Source organism: Festucalex cinctus, chromosome 7, assembly GCF_051991245.1.
Source record: "Festucalex cinctus isolate MCC-2025b chromosome 7, RoL_Fcin_1.0, whole genome shotgun sequence".
NCBI classification, from domain to species: Eukaryota; Metazoa; Chordata; class Actinopteri; order Syngnathiformes; family Syngnathidae; genus Festucalex; species Festucalex cinctus.
The window spans coordinates 6888837-6911491 of NC_135417.1; the positions used below are offsets into that span (position 1 = coordinate 6888837).

Below are 22655 nucleotides of genomic sequence, written 5' to 3' on the forward strand. Positions count from 1 at the left end.
AAAAGTCTGGTTAATTTCCATTTGTGCAGTTCTAGCTCGCTCTGGTGGCTAGTTTTGTTGTTGTTGTTTTTTAAATGCAGTTTAATTTTCACATGCCATGTTTTGGCCCTTCTATGTTTAAAATCTACACTAATGGTCAGATGAAGGGGAATGCTTTTGAAAAAAAAAAAGTTGGTTTCTTATGTGTAAATATAGGCTTATGAATGTAAAACTTCACTAGAATACTAATAAGATTTATCAAATAAAACTGTATTGAAGACATTCTTATCAGATTCAATTATACCAAATAATACATGTTTCCAATGTTAGGAGAAATCTATATAAATATGGACTATAATAGGAAATTACCTGATTTCAACAGGAAGTGACCCGGAAGTGGCCTAAAATCAACAGGGTGTGACCCGATTTCAACAGGAAGTGACCCAGCAGTGACCTAAAATCAACAGGTGGGGAAGGAGGTGGGGAAGTGGAGGCATGTGTGACCCCAAGGTACATGTATTTTTGCCATGCTATTATCAAGTGTAATTATTCATCCACTACAGTAGGTGGCAGTTGTCAGTCTGTCAGTCTTAGAGACTACGAGCTCTCAGTTGCAGTGTTTTGTTTGTTTGTTTGTTTTTTCAGGAAGTACGACGTGTGGTAAAGAAAATTAAGAGACTAAAGTTATTCTTTGTTGCATCTATACAATTAATGCATTTACGAAATGTTTTCTTGTGAGGCGGGGAGTAAAAGAAAACAATTGAGAAACACTGTTGTATGGTTGACGTTTTGTTGATTGCCATTCTCACCCGTGCTTGGATCATAAGAAGTGTCAAAAAGTGACATTCAGTTGAGAAATCTTTTTTACACAGAAAAGAAAGCAACCCAACTGTTGCTCCCTCTTCAGTCTTGTCACTCCTTCCTCACCCAGCAGCTCGCTACAAGCACCACTGACTGCCCCCCCCATTAGAGCCCGCACGGCTGTCAAGAGTTTTTTGGGATCCGCTGAGCTGTGAAATCGCACAAATTGCCGTCGCTTCTGCGTCTGGCCCGGCAACAGACGGGCGGCCGAGCGCTCGGGCGGACGGACGGGCAGAGAAATGTTACGCTTCAACACTTCCCAACCTGTATTTACCGCCTCCCTACTCGCTCTCTGGACCTTGCACCCCTTATTTGCACACATACACGCACTCAAGCACGCGCACAGCTGCAACCCACTGTGTCCACACACACACACACACACACACACACACACACACACACACACACACACACACACACACACACAGAGAAACACGCATGTTTCAGTAATGAGCATTTCTGTTGTATGTGAGTGAAACAAAACATTTTAGCAGTTCACGTGAGCGCATTATAAAAGTACGTACAGTACTGTACGCTGTACGCTGTGTACTCATCACATATGTAGCTACAACTACCACACTGCCTGGAACACTCGTCAGCTGACCAACCCTAACCAATCAGGAGCTAGCTAACTTCATGCTGCATTTGAGGATGGTCGAATATATCGGAGTGGGTTTTTCCCAGTTCCGACCTGGAAGCGTTCGAGGCGAAAGTAAACAACCAAAATGACGGAGAGTGGTAAATTGTTTTTTATTTTGGTTCTTAAAACTCATTCCAAAATATATAAATGTGCAAATAATAATTCTAGAAACACAAATGTATAAGTAAATATGTATTTTAACAAATTAACTTAAATCTTACTCCTTCCTGAATCTTGCTTTTCCAGCACTTCATCTGTTTTGAATACCAGCTTTTCAGTAGTGTGCGAGTTTCAGATGTGTTTGTGGTAAAAAGAAAAAAAGAAAGAAAAAGAAAAACAGTGGTATGTGTGAGTCCATTTCAATAGTAACCGTGAGAGCATTTCAGGAGTAAGTTAAACGTTTGCTTAAATAGCACTTTTGACCACACGCGTGTATGGGAGTGTTTCATTAACTCATCCCAAAAACTTAATACGTTGTATTTTAAATATTACCAGTGTCCAAAAGACGTATTTATACGTTTTTGCTTTGTTGGTTGTTTTGTTTTTATGCTGGACCATACAGAAGACTTTGATGCAGCCTCTGAACTGAAGAGAATGATTGAAGCAATGGTAGTTATTACAAAAACGGCCCGCAGGTGGCAGCAGAGTATAAGAGAGCAACCAGGGCAAAAAGCTGTTGCAAAAAGCTGTTTTCCCCCCACAGTTATAAACAGATTTGTGAATAATAATGAAATTGAGCTATATTCTAATACTAATTGCTGCAAAACGGAAACAGATAGAAATATACTTTTTTTTTTTTTTCCATGATGAAAGACGAGACTAATCTTTCTTTTGGTAGGTTCCATATTTTGACAGCAATGGAACACAATATTCTGTGGGCCTTTAAATCAGCATATGTGAGAGCATTTCATGAGCAAGTAAGTCAACGTTTGCTTCTATATGGCTTTTGATCACAAACTGTATTTGTTTATGAGTGTTTCGTAGAACAGAAACCTGAAAATTGTTTGTGCATGGTTACTTACCACCACTGCCATCAACACACATCCACGCACACACACCCCCAACACCACTTTTGCGGGGGTGTGCGTGGGTGGGTGCGTGTGTGTGTGTGTAAACGGTGCCGGCCTCACCCGTCTCACAGCACAGACACCTCCAGCACTTTGCTTGGCCGTGTGCGGGTCACTTCACACAACAACCCCCCAGTGGGATAAAATAGCCCCCCGCCCGCCCTCCCCGCCAGCACTCGCCAATGCTCACACCCGTGGAGACACCTCCTGAGAAATGACAGAAAGGTCACAGACAAAACATATTTTTGCACACATGCGTGTACGTGCACACACACGAGCAATTCTTACCGTCTTGTGTTGTGTGTACCACAAAGTGTAGATTCCTGCATAATCTCAAATAATAAATCACTGCATGTAGCTTCCTGTATAAAAATAATAATATTGATAATGATGATTATTATTTGATTTGAGATGGTTTTGTTTATAGAACATATAAACAAGTAGTAGAAAAAAAATACAAATTTAAAAGAAAAGAAAAGAAGAACCTTATACAATCATTAAGTCACAGTTTACATGCTCAAAAGGGAGTAGGAAGAAGTTGAAAACATATCTAGTTCCACCCATTATTTGCACTATGTTTAGACTGATTTCATTATTGATACAATAATAGGTTAGTATTTAAAAAAAAAAAAAAAAAGTATAAACCTGGTCATGTATACAAGTGCACTTGGACATGCTCACATTTGCCAGCAACATATGTACATGATTAATTAATTCCTAGACATATACCATACTCACATATGATGATCATATACTCATAACAGGAGTAGTTGAATTTCCTTTTGAGGGATTATAATTACTTCAATAAATGCAATTAAATAAATTGAAACTCTTTGAAAATATAAATATTGCAAAATCTGTACAAATCCACAACATTTAACCATGCATTGCCATTTACCATGGTTAACAACATGTAAACGTTTTTTTTTTATTATTATTATTAATTATAAATTAATAATAACAATGATTGACCATGGTTATTGGGTATATGGTCATCATTCTCATCTTCAAAATCATAATAATAATAAATACCAATATTTACATAATGTGCAACAGTTTTTGCACATGTACAATGTACGACGTGTAATACATTAGACAAGGTATATAAAATTAAAAGTAATATAGAAATAATAATGAGAATAATTTGAATAATTATAAAAATGTGAAAAAAAAATGGGTGGGTCTTGCCACCGTGTAAAATTAATTAAAATGTAAACAACGAGATTACGTGTCATGTTTTCCTTCCTCAAATACTGATAGATTTGTTACTTTAGTCCAGTTTGTTTGTTTCTTTGCTTATATATAAATAAACTTGAGGTGAGTTGAGTTTTTTTTTTTTTTTTTTTTTTTTTTTTTTTTTTTTTTTTTATAAAAACAACACTTGCGTTCACTTTATGGCACGTCGTCAAGCAACATATTATTGCCCGAGTTTGTCATATTTATTTTCTTTGCCCCAAATGGACTCGATGCCTGTCGTACTCTCACGACTCGCAGGTACGTTTATTTGCTTGTGCGTGTTTATTTCGTATAATGGTGTGTACGGTATTTAATTTAAATTTTGAAGAATACACTACGTTGGCCTGTTCTATTTCAAAAATAGACCAGACCAAAATGGCGGTCGCGGTGTTTGTACGTTTGCACTGTCTTTAAACGTAAGTGTAAGTCTTGGAGAAAAGAAGGAAGAGTAACAAATGACTTAATTGTCAAATTAAGGCAAAACAAAACAAAAAAACTGAGATTTACCAGGCTCAGATGAGCATGGAGCAATCAACAACGCTGCGGCAGTGACATCTAGTGGCGCAAGAGTGTAACTACGATAATAGTGGACTACTGTTCTGAAAGATAGCATAAACAAATGAAAAGCAGTGTTTTCCTTATATTGCACTTTCACAGGTACAAATCAAAATACATCTATTAAGGAAAAAGAAACAAAAGTTTTACTGTATATAAACAAATGTGTTTTTTTCCATTACAGAGGCAGATCTTTGCTCAAGAGGAAGTGCGATCCACAATTTTGGGGAAATCTATGACGAGGCCTGTATCACTTTGCCGCTTTTCATGTAATATTTACACACATGGAAATCAAACGTCATTAGCAGTTTAGCACGTCATAAACGCATTCATCAACACACAAACTAATTGGTGCCAGTAACGGTTAACAGCCAGCCGACTCATTCCTTGACTCCCACCCCGTCACTCACGAGGCCAAGACCTGCCTTGTAAAGCCACACGCATTCACTGTAAGTCACAGATACTACAGTGTAGAATGTGAGGATGGTGACCCCAGGAATACAAAAAGTATACCTGCAAAATTTGTCTTCTATATTATGCATTAGGCTTGAAGAATTTACAGTGGACACATGCATTCAAGAGATAGACCGTTTTGTTTTGTTTTTCCAGAGCCAATACTGATTCTTAGTAGTCAAGGACTCCAATAACTGATTTTTATTTTTATTTTATTTTATTTTTCTTCCAAGGCCAATACCGATTATTAGTAGTCAAGGATGCCAATAACTGATATTTGGAGCCGATAATCATTTTAACTAAAAAGGGAAAATATTGGCATCAAAATTAGGGGGAAAAAAATGCAAACTCCAGCTGTTAATTTATTTATTTATTTATTTATTTATTTTTTTAAAGCATGTTTTATTTTTTTATTTTTTTGCCAAAACAATTGTTTTCTAAACTAAAGTATTTCAAAATATCTGGTGTATTAAATTTGGACTTCTTAGTTTTAATTTCAAACAAAAAGAGAACATCTCAATTTACATTAAAAAAAATTAAAAAAATAAAAAATTAATTAGTTCCCTGAAGTTTGCATTTTTTCCTGGGGGGGGGGGTCTATTATCGGCCATAAATTCTTCAAAATGGCTGATGCTGATATTCGTCAAAATGCTGAATATCGGTTCCGATAATGGATCTATCCCTAATGCATACTCACTGTTACCCGCAGATTCACTTTTGTACAATTTTTAAAAATATATATTTTTTGAAAATTATTTTTCTTTCTTTCTTTTTATTATTATTATTATTGCTTTTATTATTATTCACGAGGAAAGAAGAGACTAATCTTTCTTTTGGTAGGTTCTATGTTTTTATAGCAATCGAACCCAATAGTCTGTGGGCCTTCCAAAATCAGCCAAAATCCAGTAAAACATTATTGCTTAGTAAAACAAGTATTGCTTCAGTGAAAATGGTTGGGAGTGAATGAGTTAATAATGCACTTATAGTGAGTGTCAAATGTATTTTTTTTTTTTCACAATGGATGGATGGCCATCTCTAAACTGTTTTGAAGCTATTAAGTTGAGTTAAATATTGAAGTGAGGGGTTTTACGCACACTGAAACCCCCTTATTAAATGCTTGTTGCAGGCACGCACGCTTGACATAAGGGTCTTTTTGTTTTTTAATTGTTTTTGATCATCTCGATAGTGAAACTGCACTGGTTTTGTTTTGAGTCATAGGGCAAAATTTACATGCCGTGTGAAAAAACGTACGGGACTGTCACAAGTTTGTGTCTCTGTGTGCTGCGAGGTTCTGCGAGGCTGGCGCCTCTTTGACTTCTTCAGAAAAGAAGAAACGACAAAAGAAAAGGATGCTCTAAGTTTTCTTGTGCAAGCGGCGAGGCGAGGAAGCCGCGTCGCAACAGGCGGTGTAACCACATTTGACATCACGACGCCACCGTGGTGACCAATTTTTTCGCACTCGCACATCATCGGCTTTTTCATGTCTTTAGCGTCCAAAATTAAAAAGGTAAGTTTTTCCTTTTTGTGTTGATTTCAAGACTTTTGAAGGACTGCTTTGAAAACTAAAAATAATGTACCCATAAATGGATTTCTTCTCCTTCTTATTTGTCATTTTGAATCATGTTTCTTTTTAAACTGTGTTTTTTGTGTGGCACGCTATAGTGATTAATTTCGTCAACAAAAATACTTTCGTCAACACATATTTTCCGCCAGATTAAAGCCCTCATTAATAAACAATAAGTGGGAATAAATCAGTATGCATTTCGTCGACTAATAAAGACGACATTTTAGTTCATGAAAAAAATCGAGACGAAAATATGATTTTGTAAAATATTGTCTCTGCTAATCTGTTATGTCTTGTGACACTGTAATGTGACGCAAAGCACAAACACATTGGACAGATAGGTGGATTCACAGTGAAAGGTTTAAAAAAAAAAAAAAAAAAAAAGTAAATTGTAATTATAATGTAACAATGTAACGGGTATAATGTTCCAACAACAACTCATTTGTTCCCAAAAACGTATAAATACGTTGTATTTTAAATGTTTTAAATGTCCCAACGACGTATTTATACGTTTTTTTTATGTTTTTTTGTTTGTTTGTTTTTTATGCTTGAGCATACAGAAGTCTTTGATGAAGCCTCTCAACTGCAAAGAATGGTTGAAAAAAATGGTAGTTATCACACCTACGAAAGCAGGTGGCAGCAGAGTATAAGAGATCAACCAGGGCCATGTTGCAACAAGCTCTTTTTGCCAGCGTTTTCACCAGGAATGTGAATAAAGATTAAACTTAGCTATATTCTAACGCTAATTGCTGCAAAACTAAAATGGATAGAAATATGTTTTTTCTTTCTAATGAAAGAAGAGACTTTAATCTTTCTTTTGGTAGGTTCCATGTTTTTATAGCTTTAGAACATAATATTCTGTTGGCCTTGCAAATTCAGTCCAAATCCAGTAAAACAGCCGGGAGCGAACGGCGTTGCTCCAGTCAAAATGGCTGCTGGGAGTGAAGGAGTTATTTCGACTGCTAACTAATGCTGGCTAACTTACTAGCTCATTAGAATGGAGCCATAGTAGCCACTGTAATTGTGTGTGTCAAGTTGTTTTTCATCAAAAAGATGAGAAAATTGGATGTGAAATAGTTTTAGGTTCAATATAATCTGCTGACAAAACAACATAAGGGGTAAAAATGGTTGTCCTGACTAAAACTAGAGTAAGACGTTGACAGTCTTTGTTGACTAAAACCAGACGAATAAAATGATGTTTTCTTGGACTAAAATTAAAGACTAAAATGCTAAATTTATAGTCAACTAAATAAAAATGAAATGAGGTTGACAAACTGTGATGAAAAACTAACAAGTGTGACTGGAATTGGACTAAAACTGAGGCTAAATTTCAAAATGGCAGACAAAATTAACATGCTAACCTTTTTTTTTTTTTTTGGGCTATATTTGGATTCAGCGGCTGCGTTCCTTGCTTTTCCGAGCACCTTCATGGCTGCCGTCCTCTCGCTGATGCTGTGGAACCTCGCAATGCTCATCCAAGACGGTATGTTATTTGTCAGTTACTGTATGTAAAAGTTGACAGGTTTTTTTGGTTTGTTTTCTCGCCGTGTTCTGCATGAATGGTGTTGATGGGCAATGAAAACGGGAGGGTCAACTCATTAATTTTCCACCGTCGGAAATGTGTAATGTTGAACATTGCTGAGTTTTTTTTTGTGAATTAAAAATGGACTGAATCTGCTGTTTTTGTTAGGATTGAAAATTAATAAAAGTCTAGTAACTATATTAGGTGAAATACAAGCTAGTTATGAAACAATGTTTTCAAATAAACAAATACAAAAAAATTGAAGTGGTTAAAAAAAGATGGGCACATGGCTGTGACAGGAAATAATTGAGAAGCAGTGTCATATTTTTTATATAAATAATATTATTATTATTATATATTATATCAGATTATATTATATCATTATATTATATCACATTATATATCATATTACGTATATATCAGTATAATCAAATACTTGAGAAGCAGTGTCATATTTTTTATATAAATATTAAAATAGAGTAATATTATATTATAATATATCGTATCATATTATATCATATTATATCATATGATATATATCATATTATAGGATATCAATATAATCAAATAATTGAGAAGTAGTGTCATATTTTTACATAAATATAAAAATAATAGAGTATTATATTGTATCATATATCATATATGATATATGATGTATATCAAATCAATATAATCAAATAATTGAGAAGCAGTCATATTTTTATATGAACATTAAAATATTAAAGTTATATCATTTATCATATTATATCATATCATATATGCTATATTATACTGTATTGTATCATATTATATTATATTATATTATATTATATTATATACCCAAATATTAAAGGGGGGGGGGGGGGGGGGGAGATTTTAAAGCTGAAATTTGAATACGCTGATATTTTTCCTTGTGGTTATCTCCCGTCCGAATGTAAACGTTGATGTCCCACAAACTATGTTAGTTTATGTACTCAAACGTTAACGTTCCTTTATCTGGCTGCAGTCGGCTCCTCCACCTGCCGCGTCGCCTGCTCCACCGACTACAACGTCCTCATCAACTGCTCGTGCGCTTCCGTCCCGGCGCAGCCGCTGCGCCTTGACGTCAACTGCAGGTAAACCTCACCTGAGGGCGCCATCTTGGAACGTCGTCCGTGTTAGATTTCAGCCTCCTTTTGTGTTGTCACGTCAACGTAATCTGCGCACATCCTTCACATGTACCGGTAACTTCAACTAGGTTAGCAAAGGGGATGTTTCTTTAACTAGTCAGTTTTAAATTAGTCATCACGGCGATGACGGCAGCATTTTATCATCCTCTGATTGCTTGGTTGGTCATAGCAAAACTATTTGAACAGCAAAAATGTCGGTGCTATCTGCACACATGAATATGTTGAAATAATCGTCATCTCTGGTGGGGAAGGATGATGTATTTTCCCGACATTTTTCTATGTTTTTGTCAAGCGATCAGGTAAGTACTGATTATGCCTTACTCCCTCGTGTAGCGACGGCGAGCACCACGTGGCCGACAGCTGCCAGGTGACGCCTCCTCAGTCCTGGTGCGCCATGTACCCGCCGGAGCTCTTCCTCATCGCCGCCGTCGGGACCGAATGCACGGCGACGGTCGGCCCGCGGGGTGGCCCGGATAGCGAGTTGTCCAGCTGGGCGCTGTACGACGCCGGTGAGTTCAAATTGCAGACTTGTGGTAGACGGCGGGAAAAGAAAAAATACAAATAAAAAGACCTCTGCCAAGGGAGAAGCTGGCATGTTTCCAGTTGCATCCAGAGCCTTTTATTTTTTATTTTTTATGTGTTTTTTTTCCATCCGACATGAACGTAACAAATGAGGATATTAAGATGTGCATCTGAAGATGTAAAAGTCTTTAATCAATTTGTGCCTTCTGGATTGAATATGTTTTGAATGAATAACTTCCGACACCCAAGGACTATGTACACACTTTTTTTTTTTTTTTTTTTTTTTTTCCTTCTAAAGATTTCACATTATAAATTATAGAAATTATGGACAGCTTCTTCTAAAATATTATAATATAAAATAAAAAATAATACGATATAAAATATTATTATATATAATTTTATATTTTATTTCATACCATATTATTATTCATAATCTTATTATTATTATTATTATTATATTATATACTAGTATTATTTTATATTTTATATTATTATTATAATATATCATTTTATTTTATATTAAAATATAAAATAAAATTATATATAAAGTAAAATAAATAAAATTATATATAATTGTAAAATAAAATTATATAATAATAATAATAATGATGATGACAACAATAATAATATTAATAATAAATAAATAAAATAAAATAAAAAATATTTTAAAAAGTGCAAAAATAAAAGCTACATTTAAGTATATCCAGCTTCAAACTGAGACTAAACAAAATCTGAATTTGTCATGTAGCTTCTAAATATTCCATTTCATTTGTATGAATGCCAGTAAAACCTCCGCCGCCTTTCAATGTGCGAGTGACGAGTGCCGACGAATTCTACAACATCACGTGGGAGCTCGCCAACCACGACGACGATTGCCTAACGTACAGACTGCGCATCCGCACCAGCCCCGGAGGTCTCTTGCAGGTAAAAGCAAATTCAATACTTTTTTTTTTTCCCTATGGGCTGTGCTCAGAATCGCACACTAAAGCCCCTCCCCCAAAATCATCCATTATCAGGAATAAAGATTTCAAACATAATGCTTTTCAATCCAGCTTCACAACAATGCTGTTTTCCCCATACTTAACGATGAAACTCATTGACTGGCAGACATTTTGACGGAAGCAACCCCCTTCGCTCCCGGCTGTTTTACTGGATTTTGACTTATTTTGCAAGGCCCACAGAATATTTTGTTCTATTGCTATAAAAACATGGAACTTGGAAGCTATGTTTTTATTTCTTTACTTCTTCAATTGACAGCAAGTAGAAAAAAATATATTTTTAAGGTATTAAAGGGACTCATTGAACAATTTTAGCAGTGAAAAAGTTCATATTTTGTCCAGAATGAATTAGATAACTTTATTATTGTTCATTGTAAAATTAATATAATTTTTCTACTTGTTGTCGACTGATGATGACATCACCTGTGCTGAGGAAGTAGGTAACGGCCAATCATGGCTCCCCTGTTTTCCTCAGCACAGGTGATGTAATCATCAGGCGACAGCAAGAGGAAAAAATTGATTTTGTAGGGATACTTGACTCATTCAACAATTTTCAGCAGTAAAAAAAATAATGTTTTGTCCAGAATGAATATGATAGCTTCATTATTTTTTCATGTACAATTAATACCATTTAAAAAGTGTTTTTTTTTCTACTTGCTGTCGAATGATGATGACATCACCTGTGCTGAGGAAGTAGGTAACGGCCAATCATGGCTCACCTGTTTTCTGGCTTTGGTTGGTAAACTAAGCCATGATGGTGATGTCATCATCAGTCGACAGCAAGTCGAAAAATTACTTTTTAAAAGCTATTAATTGTACATGAAAAATTATGTTATCAAATTAATTCTGTACAAAATATGAACTTTTCAAGACTGAAAATGGTTGAATGAGTCAAGTATCCCTTTAAGACTAACAAATGTCTCCTGTAAGATTTTTTTTTTATTGAGAAATTTTGTTTTTTTTGCCTTTTGTCAGGATGCATCGCGTTCTTTCTCAGTGGACGAGCAGTTCCTGCTGGTGGACCACAAAGAGCTTCCGCCCCGCGCCAAGTGTAGCGTGGCTGTACGGGCCAAGTTGTGCCCCAGTAATCCGTCTCAGGGCCCGTGGAGCGAGTGGAGCTCGGTCGTCAAGTGGACTAACACGCCCGCAGAATCTGCAGACGTCGCAGGTAAGCTAGCAAGCAGGCAGGCAGGAAGATCATCGTCTACGTCAGCAAAGTGCGATCAGGGACAAGAAATGAGAAATGATGTGAATACAAAGTTGCCATTAACTTCATGGAATTTCAAGGAAAATTTCTTTCAAATCATCTGTCATTTATGGGTGAGGAATTATATTTACTAGTGTCATTTGGCATTAATAGAGGTGACTACTCAAGAGTTGCATATCAGATGGGAAAAAAAGTGGTATCGAACATCCCTAATCCTGACCATGCACCATGACGTGCATATATTCTGTCAATTCAACAGACTTTCATTTTTTTAGAGGCAACATATAATAACAATAATAATAATTTCAACAATAAGAATAATTGTTCCAATAAGAATATGACTATTATCATGTTCAAGCATTCACTCATTATCAGTCACTTAGGCTGGAGGTGGTGAGCAAATAAAGTGGAGGTGGCCGCCCCTGAATTTTGTACACAGGAAAAACCCTGGGTATTATATTTAAAAAGTCAAAGTTACAGTAGCAAAACTAACTAAAACTAACTATAATTACATCGTTTTTGTCTTTGGTAATTCATTTAATACGTGAGCCTTTGGGGGTGATTTTAAATGTGATTTAAAGTCGATTTATTTTGATATTAACCGGGCTAAGGACGTTTGAAAGTGTGTCACGCAGAAGTGACGTCATCTCGCAACAGCCAATAAAAAAGCACCTTCAGATGACGTCGCTCCCATGCTGTTTTTTAAAATATTCCACACAAGTAATACACATTTAAAAAAAAATAAAATGAAACTAATGCTAAAACTAAGCATTTGTTAAAGAACTAAAACTAATAAAAATTAACAGAACCACCCTGAAAACTCATTAAAACTAACTAAATTAAAAAAAAAAAACAAAGCTCAAAATGAAATCAAAACTAACTCAAATGAGAAATTCCAAAACTTTATGATATCCCTGGGCATGACTGATGATTTTCCCTTGTGTGCAGTGAAAGGCTTCTGGCTCTACATCCTCCTGGCCGTCCTCTTCGCCGTCGCCGGGCTGCTGCTGGCTTACTCTCGAAAACCGTGAGTACGAACGCCAACCGAGGCATTTACTCCATTTGATTTGATTTCATATCGGCGCTTTGAAAACACAACAGCAAAGTGAAAGCCGATTCGGACACGGCATGAATCATCGCCGCCGCCGCCGACTCACTTCCCGTACACGGCAGATGATGATGACGATATTTCTTCTCACCGCTTCGCCTTTCCTGCCAACGCCTCCCGCAGCGCGAGAAACCGCATATGCGCACGCACACACGGCGCTCAGACGGCGAGCGCGCTGCAACTTAAAACAGGAAGTCACGAGCCGCAACTCTGCAAATGCAACACAAATTTATTTATAGAGCACTTGAAAAAAAAGAGCTCAAACAAACATCGTGTCTATTTGATAAGTGGTTCATCAATGTATTGGAGAGGAATGACGATGTAGCGGGACACTTGGCTGACTTGACGTCGTGCATGCGGGTGTCGATCGTTCGTCTCTGCGCTGTTGAAAATGTCTGCAATTTAGTCTCAATAATTAGGTGAATTTGGGGAGTATAAAAATTTTTATACGCAGTTGAACCCCCTCATACTCGCAGTTCAGTACCAAACAAATTGCATATTCTTAATGTTTTTATTTTTTTTAATCTTCACGAGAGTCAACAATTTTTCTTTCTTTTTTTTTGAATCCTCGAGGGTCAACAATTTATTTTATTTTTTAATCCTCACAAGGGTCAACAATTTGTTGTTGTTTTTTTAATCCTCACGAGGGTCAACAATTTTTATTTTTTTTTAGATCCTCACGAGCTTCAACAATTTTTATTTATTTTTTAACCCTCACGAGGGTCAACATTTTTTTTTTTAACTAGTTTGCGTATTTTAAATTGTTACATTTATTATATAATTGGTTAATGAAAGTATTATAGATCGTTAGATAACAACAATTGTTAATTTCAACAATTTGACATATTTCAAGTTAAGTCCAGTTTATTTCTATTGCCCTTAAATCCGTGCTTCTCAATTATTTGTTGTGGTACCCCCAAAGAATACAATATTTCATGCCCTGCCTAACTGTCTGATTCAACAATAAATAGTACCATTTGTCTATCATGAATGTGCACCTGCCACCTGCTGTAACGGATGTGCAATTACAATTTATTGTCGTGAGTCAAAAGCACATGAATTAGAAATCAAATTAAATTGAGATTGAATTATTATTTTCATTGATGATACATGAGTCAGTTCCACCTGCACGCTCCACTTTGACATGTTTTTTTTTTTGTTTTTTTGTTTTTTTTTTGGATTCTTGTCAGGTTCTTGCTGAAAAGATTCCAGCTGAGCACGTACGTGTCCGGGCCGCACGACTTTTTCAAGCCGCTATACCGCGACTACGGAGGCAACTTCAAGGTGAGAGGTCGCCTTGCCACTAGTGGCCAGCAGGCGGCATTACGCAAAGGTGGGGAAGGGGGGGGTGGGGGGGGGAGGGGGGGGGCTTTTCTGCACCTGCTCACTGCCTGGGAATTTCCCTCAAAGTCACACTGAGGGGCCCGCCTGGCTGGTGTGAATATTTTACATGTCGGGGCTTGCAGGTTTTTTTTTTTTTTTTTGTGTGTGTGATGATGATCTATGTGTTGTTTGTGTTGCAGCTCGATGGAAAAATTACCAAGACGGTTGATGCAAATGTCGCTTGAATGTTTCCCTCTCAAATGTACTATAAATATTCGTGACATTTGAATTTTTTTTTCCCCCAAGTCACAAACAGTATTCAAGTAGAAAAGTATTTTTAATATGTGTGACCATATCGGGTACACCCCGACAATCTAATATTGAAAGCTGTGTCAAAGACAAAATTTACGTTCCGCTTCATCTGACTAATGGCGTTGATTTTAAACAGAACGGCCAAAACATGTCTTGTGAAAATTCAACTGCACTAGAAACGACGTGTTTATACATTTTTTTTATGCGAGAGCATATAGAAGGCTTTGACGCAGCCTCTCAACTGCAAAGCAATGGTAGTAATTACACAAAAGGCCAGCAAGTGGCAGCAGAGTGTAAGAGATCAACCAAGGCCATGTTGCAAACTTAACTATATTCTAATTGCTGCAAAACAGAAGCAGATAGAAATATAAATTTTTTTCCTGATGAAAGAAGAGACTAATCTTTCTTTTGATAGGTTCCATGTTTTTATAGCAATAGAACACAATATTCTGTGGGCCTTGCAAAATCCAGTAAAACAACAAAGGGGGTTGCTTCAGTCAAAATAGCTGCCAGTCAATGAGTTAAATACTGTAGTAAGTGATCGTCCGCTGGACAAAATAAGTAACTGTGGTCAATTTGACTGAAAAATTGTGTTTTAACTTATTCAATCCCAAAAACGTGTAAAAACGTTTTTAAATACTTAGTCCTCACCTCCCAAAAACGTTTTTACACGTTGTTGGGTTTTGCAAGAGCATACAGAAGGCTTTAATACAGCTTCTGACATGAAGAGGTGGTTAAGAACAATGGTAATTATGACAAAAAGAAAAAAACCACGGCCATCAGGTAGCAGCAGAGTATAAGAGATCAGCCAAGGCCATGCTGCAACAAAGCTCTTTTTCTGTGTTTTTTGTCAAGAATGTGAATAATGACGAAACTTAGCTATATTCTAACGCTAATTGCTGCAAAACAGTAACAAATGGAAATACACATTTGTTTTTCTTGATGAAAGAATAGACTCTAATCTTTCTTTTGGTAGTAATACTTGCACGAAACGTCTCTTTTTGCTATCCTGCAAATGTTGGTTCTCAGGAGTGGGTGAAGCCCGTGTTCAGCGAGCACGACTTGTTGGGCAACACGTCGCACGTCGAGGAGACGACTAATAAGAAGCAGCAGTTCCGTTTCCACGTCCCCACCCCACTGGCGCAATTGGGACACGTGTCCATTCACACGGTGATCGTGTGCGGCGGCGGCGAGGACGGGCTGGATGCGTTGGGTCCGTACGGGGAGCCGCCGCTCGCGGACTCTGACCTGGAGGAGGTGGAAGCGGGCGAAGGGCGAGACGAAGACGATTGGCCGCAAGAGGCGGAGGAGAGGGCTTCGCTGGCCTCCAACCGGCCGTCGGACGACGGCTACCCGCGCGTGGACTTGGACACGGTGGACAGCGGCTTCGGGGAGTGCGCCAGCCCCGCCCACTCGGGCTCGCGAGAGACCGCCGGAGATTTGCTAGCAGAGTCGCTAACCTCGCACTCCAACTACGTCAAGCAGTGGATGATGGCTGGCGAAGAGTCCAGAAATGTTCTGCAGTGAACAGTTTGAACTGTTTTGTTTTCATGGATTTTAGATGTGCCGCAGAATGCAAAATATATTTTGCATAGTTTGCTAGAAAGTAACTTTATCTTACTGATGACTTTGTTGTTGTTAGAATCTGGATTGGGGTTTTTTTGTACATAATTTTTCTCTCTTCCATCCAAACAATCCACCGGATTTCATGTATATTTTTTTTTTTTTTTTTTTTTGGGGGGGGGGGGTATTGTCCATTTAAATAAAAGGGTCAATGACACCACTTTTTAAATGTTAAATAATGTAATTTTTTTTCCCGTCAATTCAAACAGCAGGATACCTTTTTTTGTATTTATGTTGTCACTTTAAAGGGATACTTGACTTGGGCCATTTTCAGCAGTAAAAATGTCATATTTTATTTATAATTAATGTGATAACTTCATTATTTTTCATGTACAATTAATACCTTTAAAGAGTAATTTTTCTACTTGCTGTCGACTGATGATATCACCTGTGCTGAGGAAGTAGATAACGACCAATCATGGCTCACCTGAGCCATGATTAGTCGTTACCTACTTCCTCAGCACAGATGTCATCATCGGTCGACAGCAAGTAGAAAAATTACTTTTTAAAAGGTATTAATTGTACATGAAAAATAATGAAGATGCCACATTAATTATAGACAAAATATTGAATTGTTCAATGAGTCAAGCAAGTATCTCTTTAAATAAACTGGTCAATGACACCGCCTTTTTTTATTTTGTTAAAATAATTTAATTTTGTCCCTTTAATCTAAACAGCAGGATGCCTTTTTTTGTATTTTGTCTGTTTTCATAATTATGTTTGTTTTGCTTTGTTTTGGCCTATCCTGTTGCGCCCCCGCCCCCTTTAAAATAGTTGTTTAATATATTTCATATTTTATTTTTAATCAAAAATTAAGGTGCCTTTTTAGTTATTTTTATCAGTGATTTTAAGTTCATAATGTTCTGCTAGACAAAAACACCCCAGGGACTTAATAATTTGTTTTACTTTTTTTATTTTAATTACTATTTTGCCCTTAAATCAAGTTTTATTCTTCTCATTGTACTGTAACCTGAAATCTAATCTCAACCATCGTCGTCATCGTTGACTTTCTATTCGCTCACCCGGGCCTCCTGGTGGCGCTGTGGCGCCCCGGCCAGCGACGCCGCACCCAATCGACAGCCGAACAAGCAAGTGTCAACAAGACAACAAGACAGTGGCAGGAGGCAAGCGAACGTGGACGAAAAGTTCGTGTTTTCAAACGATTTCATGTGTTTGCGTTGGATTAACCAAGCTTTGATGTTTTCCCGTCGATGACAAGCGTCGGTTTGGCGAGTTAAATGTAACATTTAGCGCCAGCGTCGGCTCTTGCCCGCAAGGTAGCATCCTCATATTGGTAGCCGCTAGCGCCAAACAAACCCCCCCCCCCCCACCCCCACCCAAAAAAAAAAAAAAAAAACGACGATGAATTTGTGTCAGAACGCCAGCCTGCGTCCGGACGAGGCTCTGATGGTGGAGAACGCCATCCGGCTGGCGATCGACTCCGTGGTCAACGTGCTGTTCGGCGTCAACAGCGGCCGCAGTCGCGAGTACCAGCGGATGGTGGCCGACAGGGACAAAGAGATCGCGAGGCTGCAGCGGGAGGTGCACGCGCTGCGCCGGCGGGGATGCGCCTCGTGCGCGCTGCTCGACCGGGGGAGGACCCCCGACCGGTCCACGGACTCCGGGGAGCACCGGGACGTTGGCGGCGGCGGGGACGCGGAGATGGACGCCGGGCAACAGCCGCAGTGTCAACTCAGTTTCTACTGTACGTAAGTGGACAGATAAAAATTCCTAACGTTGAATCACTGATTAATAACCCCGCTGTTTTGGTCCATCATCCACACAGTGGGATTGTTTGACAGCCCTCCGTCCCACGTCCCCTCCGTGGCACTGCCCTCGCCTCCCCGCAGCCAAACGGACCCCGCTGGCGCTTCGGAAGCGGTCGCTGTCAAAGAGGAGCCGTGCAACGTGGACGCCGTCCTCGTCAAATGGGAGCTGAGCGACGACGACAGGTTGCGGGAGCAGCGGGAGCAAAGCGCCACTTCTTGTTGTTGGGATGCAGGTAACGCCCGTTTAGTGATTTGTTATTGAAAAGGGTTGGGTGGTAATTGCTTGGAGATGCCACAAGGTGGCAGCAAAGCATTTAAAGCCAGAGAGGATCTCAAAGAATCAACTCCATGCATCTTCTAGCACTATTGAGGACCAAAAGTGCCAAAATTAAAGAAATAATACACCTTTAAATAATTCAATGTCATAAAATAATTAAATGTGCCATTTCTTAATTAAATATGGAATTAAATCAATAATTAAATGTGTCGTGAAATAAATGTCATTTATTAAATATGGAATTAAATGAACCAATAATTAAATGCGTCATTTATTAATTAAATATATAATAATTATATGTATATAGGTAATTTCATTAATGAATGACACCTATTTATTTATTGGTTTATTTAATTCCATATGTAATTAATAAATGACACGTGTAATTGTTTCATGACACATTTATTTATTGGTCATGAAATAATGAAATGTGCCATTTATTAATTAAATAAGGAATTAAATAAATCAATTATTAAATGTGTCATGAAATAAATTTGCCATTAATTAAATATGGAATTAAATAAACCAATAATTAAACGTGTCATTTATTATTGACACATATTGAATGACACGTATGTAATTAGTGGTTTATTTAATTCCATATGTAATTAATAAATGACACATTTAATTATGTCATGACACATTTATTTATTGGTTTATTTAATTCCATATTTAATTAATAAATGGGACATTTAATTATTTCATGACACATTTAATTATTGGTTTAATTTCATATTTAAATAATAAATGACAATTGTTTCATGACACATTTATTTAATTATTGGTTTATTTAATTCCATATTTAACTAATAAATGGCACATTTGATTAGTTCATAACACATTTATGTAATTATTGATTTGTTTAACCTTATTTAATTAATAAAGGGCACATTTAATTATTTCATAACGTTCATTTAATTATGTAGTTAATCCAATATTTAATTAATAAATGACACATTTAATTATTTCATGACACATTTATTTATTGGTTTATTTAATTCCATATTTATTTAATAAATGGCACTTTTTTATATCATGGCATTTAATTGTGCATTTATTGAATTTTGGTACTTTTGGTCCTCCATAGTACACAATCATGAATCCATGTTACATAAATGACAATTCCGTATTTTATTTTATTTTTTAAACAGACCAGCTCCACATGTCGTTCATCAATAATATTAGCTAGCTTAATGGGGAACTTCAATAATGTTATGGTCGACTAAGTTGACGAAAAACGCAGTTGCTGCATTCTAAATCAAAATTTCCTTCTCCTTAATGACTATTGGGTTATTTTATATGGCATACTATACAGTTGATGGATTTTTATGTAGCATTGTTTGTTCCTGGTGCTAATTTCTTTCAATGTCTTGTTTTGGGTTTTTTTGTTTGAAGAAACGGAGGTGAGAGAAGGGATGAACTACGACGAAGCGGACGGATTGGCGCACGTCACGGAGGCGGAGCAACTCAGGTTAAAACCTGCAATCCTTACAGCGTAAAAAAAAATGAGACATGATTCATGTTCCTGTATTGGATTCCATTATAAATGTCAATATTTATATTTTTAGTAATTCCACCAAGTAAGAGAAAGAAGTTTCGACTATTTTGCAGAATTGCTATTTCTAGAAATGTCTTCCATATAAAAGTCAAATTGGTACTGCGTGAAATCCTTCAAATGAATGGAAAATCAATTTGAATCGTGAATCGAATCGGGCCCTTCTGAATCGAATCGATTTTGGAAATCTGAATCAAGACCCAGCCCTAAAACAAAATGTCTTCCATGGTTGTATTGCAGACTATTTTAGAAGCATTTTGAATGAAGCAGAATTCAACTAATTGCTTATTTTTAATGACAAAAAAAATCGTAAAAAGAATTATTAATGCTAATTTTTAAGTTGTTTGAATTTATAGATTTGCACCTTTTTTTTAATTGTTAAATAATTAATTTTATAAATTTCTTTCATCCAAAAGGAACTTGCATAATTAGTGTTTCAAATCATTTTTATTTGCCTTAATATTTTTATTTTATTTTATTTATTTATTTATTTTTACGTTTAAACATTTTCTTGTTTTGTACCAAAAAAATAAAATAAATCGCCCTGCTGCCAACATAAATTGTATTATTATAAATTGTTTGGTCCAAAAGGAACTTAGATAATTATTTATTATTATTATTATTATTATTTATAATTAATTGTTTCTATTTTTTAAATTGGGCTTGATGTTTTTAAATGCTTAAATATTTTCTTGTTTTATACCAAAAATAAATAATTATTTGAATAATCGTGATTATTATTTTTCTATAATCGAGAGAGCCCTAGTTTGAGACGTGCCTCACTTTTCACGTTTCGCTTTTCAAAAACAATGAAGTCACAGAACTCAGCTAAAGAAATCCGACTTACCCGTGTCAAATCTAGAAGAAGTGGCAGACATGACTAATCGATCGCCGGTCGTGCTGTCATCCGTCCGCCGCCAGGAACAAGAAGAAGCGAGTCCGCACGGCGAAGCTGCCCGACGAGGCCCAGCAGCAAAAGCGCGCGGCCTGGCGCGCCGCCTCCCGCCGCTACTACGCCCGCAAGGTGGCGCGCCAGCAGGCCGGACCCCCGTCACGCCCCGCCCACTTCCAACACGGGCCGCCGACGCCCGTCTCCACCTCGCGACTCGCAGGCCCAGCAGAGGGAGGCGTGGCGAGCCTCCTCCAGGAGGTACTATACCAGAAAAATGGCGCACCGGCAGAACCACAACGGACCCCCGACGTACCGCCGCCCCGAGTCGGCGGGAGATGACAGACTGGAGGGAATTTTGTGTCATTGATGATAAAGAACGCCGAGGCTGTGTTTGGGAATCCATCGCTGGCTCGTTTTTGACATCAGCCGTCCTCCAACCACGGGCCACAGACAAGTTTAAAAAAAAAAAAAAAAAAAAAAAAAAAAAAAAAAAAAAAAACATTGTTTGGTGCGTGTTTTTTTTCTTAATTAAAAAAAAAAAAAAGATTTGTTTGGTGTTATTTATTTATTTATTTATTTATTACTTTTTAGTTATTTATTTATTTTTAGCAATCATCACTTCCACAAGCAATTCATCCTCAAATCAACTTTTGCCATTGAAATGAATGGAAATGCCATTAATCCGTTCCAAAAAAAAAATCACAAAACATTTTTACATATTTTAATAAGAAAAAAATTGTGCGTTATACTGTTATTTATAAAACAAATAGCATCAACAAAGAGGAATGAGAAGATTTAAACAATTTGTGCATCATGAATAATTCATTGCAAATCCTGATGTGTGCAACTTGGCCACCGGTGGCAGTACAACGCAGTCATGAACACTAACAAAAGACGACTTTCGCATCTACTGTGATACTGGTGATAAAACCATAATGCTCAACTTTTATTTTGTGAACTTTTTTTTTCTTTAATCTGCAGGCAGTGTGAATGTGAAGGAAAATCTTTCCACTGAATTTTTTTCCCTCCCTTTCAGAATGTTCCAGAAATGACTGTGCCAGGTGTCATTAAATAGCACCTAAGAAAGAAATATGGTAAATATAATAATACCTTTTTAAAAAAGCCACTCTATTTTTTTTTTGCATTTATCCTGAATGTGTTTAATGAAAGTTATTTCATTCATTTTTTTTTTTAATTCTTGAACATTTTCTTTAGGTTCACATTTCAAATACTAAAAAAACACACAAAAATACGTCTTTTTTTTTCTTTTCTTTCATTCTTTGTTTTAATGCTACATACAGACACAAGATTTAAAACTTTTTTTTTTCTCAGAATGAAATTTAATCATGTGTAAATATAGATAAATAAAAAGGTGTGTATTATACACTACAATGACGCAGTTTTCCTGAAAAAAAAATAGTAACAGTTAATTCATGTGCATAAAACATTTTTTAAAGCTCTTTAAAAGAAATTGACAATAAAATCAAATGTAAGTTTGTATACATTTGCTAAATAATTGAAAATAATACATTTAAAGCCCATTTCTCATGAGAAGATATTTGATAATGAATTGTAAATTTTCTATGTTGTGCATTGTACATTATAATAAAAATAGATGTGATGGGTAAGATGGGATAGACAGATAGATGGAAGATGGGATAGACAGACAGATTTATATACACATGAACACGTGACAAGTATAAAATACAAGTTGAAGTTTAAAAAATGGAGAAAAGAAAAAAATGACAATCAATAGTATAATTTACATGATTAAAAAGGAGTAGGACGACGTACAAAAACTTAATAAAAAATAAATAAAACTTTAGATAGAAACGCTGCTAAATCGACTACATTAAGGCGGGTAACACGCTACTTCCTATTATCAACTCTTATTTTGAAAGCTAGTCACAGCACTTCTGGTGCACTACTTAGCTGACTGACGCCAACTTGATGACAGCAGCGATCACCGTAGGAGGCTTTTTCCCATCATGCTTTGTTGCCGTTACGAGGAATAATTTGTGACTGTTATTCCTCTTTAATGTCT

General features: G+C 36.7%; 2 protein-coding genes across 14 annotated transcripts in view; both read left to right on the forward strand.

Moving 5' to 3' along the window:
• LOC144022853 (interleukin-21 receptor-like) overlaps positions 1-16221 on the forward strand; it is a 33736-nt gene extending 17515 nt beyond the window's left edge. The window contains exons 2-13 of one of the 13 annotated variants that reach the window (XM_077528006.1): positions 362-446; positions 2319-2397; positions 4523-4787; positions 6080-6298; positions 7752-7838; positions 8863-8971; positions 9359-9534; positions 10332-10471; positions 11521-11713; positions 12701-12779; positions 14051-14144; positions 15525-16221. In XM_077528006.1, coding sequence (XP_077384132.1) covers positions 7784-7838; positions 8863-8971; positions 9359-9534; positions 10332-10471; positions 11521-11713; positions 12701-12779; positions 14051-14144; positions 15525-16022 — 1344 coding nt within the window. In that variant the 5' untranslated portion in view covers positions 362-446; positions 2319-2397; positions 4523-4787; positions 6080-6298; positions 7752-7783 and the 3' untranslated portion in view covers positions 16023-16221. The other 12 variants (XM_077528007.1, XM_077528001.1, XM_077528002.1 and 9 more) reach the window with 12 other exon arrangements.
• An 872-nt stretch (positions 16222-17093) lies between these two features.
• Positions 17094-21083, forward strand: LOC144022857 (uncharacterized). The gene is made up of 5 exons (XM_077528014.1): positions 17094-17263; positions 17496-17823; positions 17905-18120; positions 19560-19635; positions 20641-21083. Exons 2-5 carry the CDS (start codon positions 17526-17528, stop codon positions 20948-20950), a joined length of 900 nt encoding a protein of 299 aa, XP_077384140.1. The 5' UTR covers positions 17094-17263; positions 17496-17525; the 3' UTR covers positions 20951-21083.
• Positions 21084-22655: the final 1572 nt, after the last annotated feature.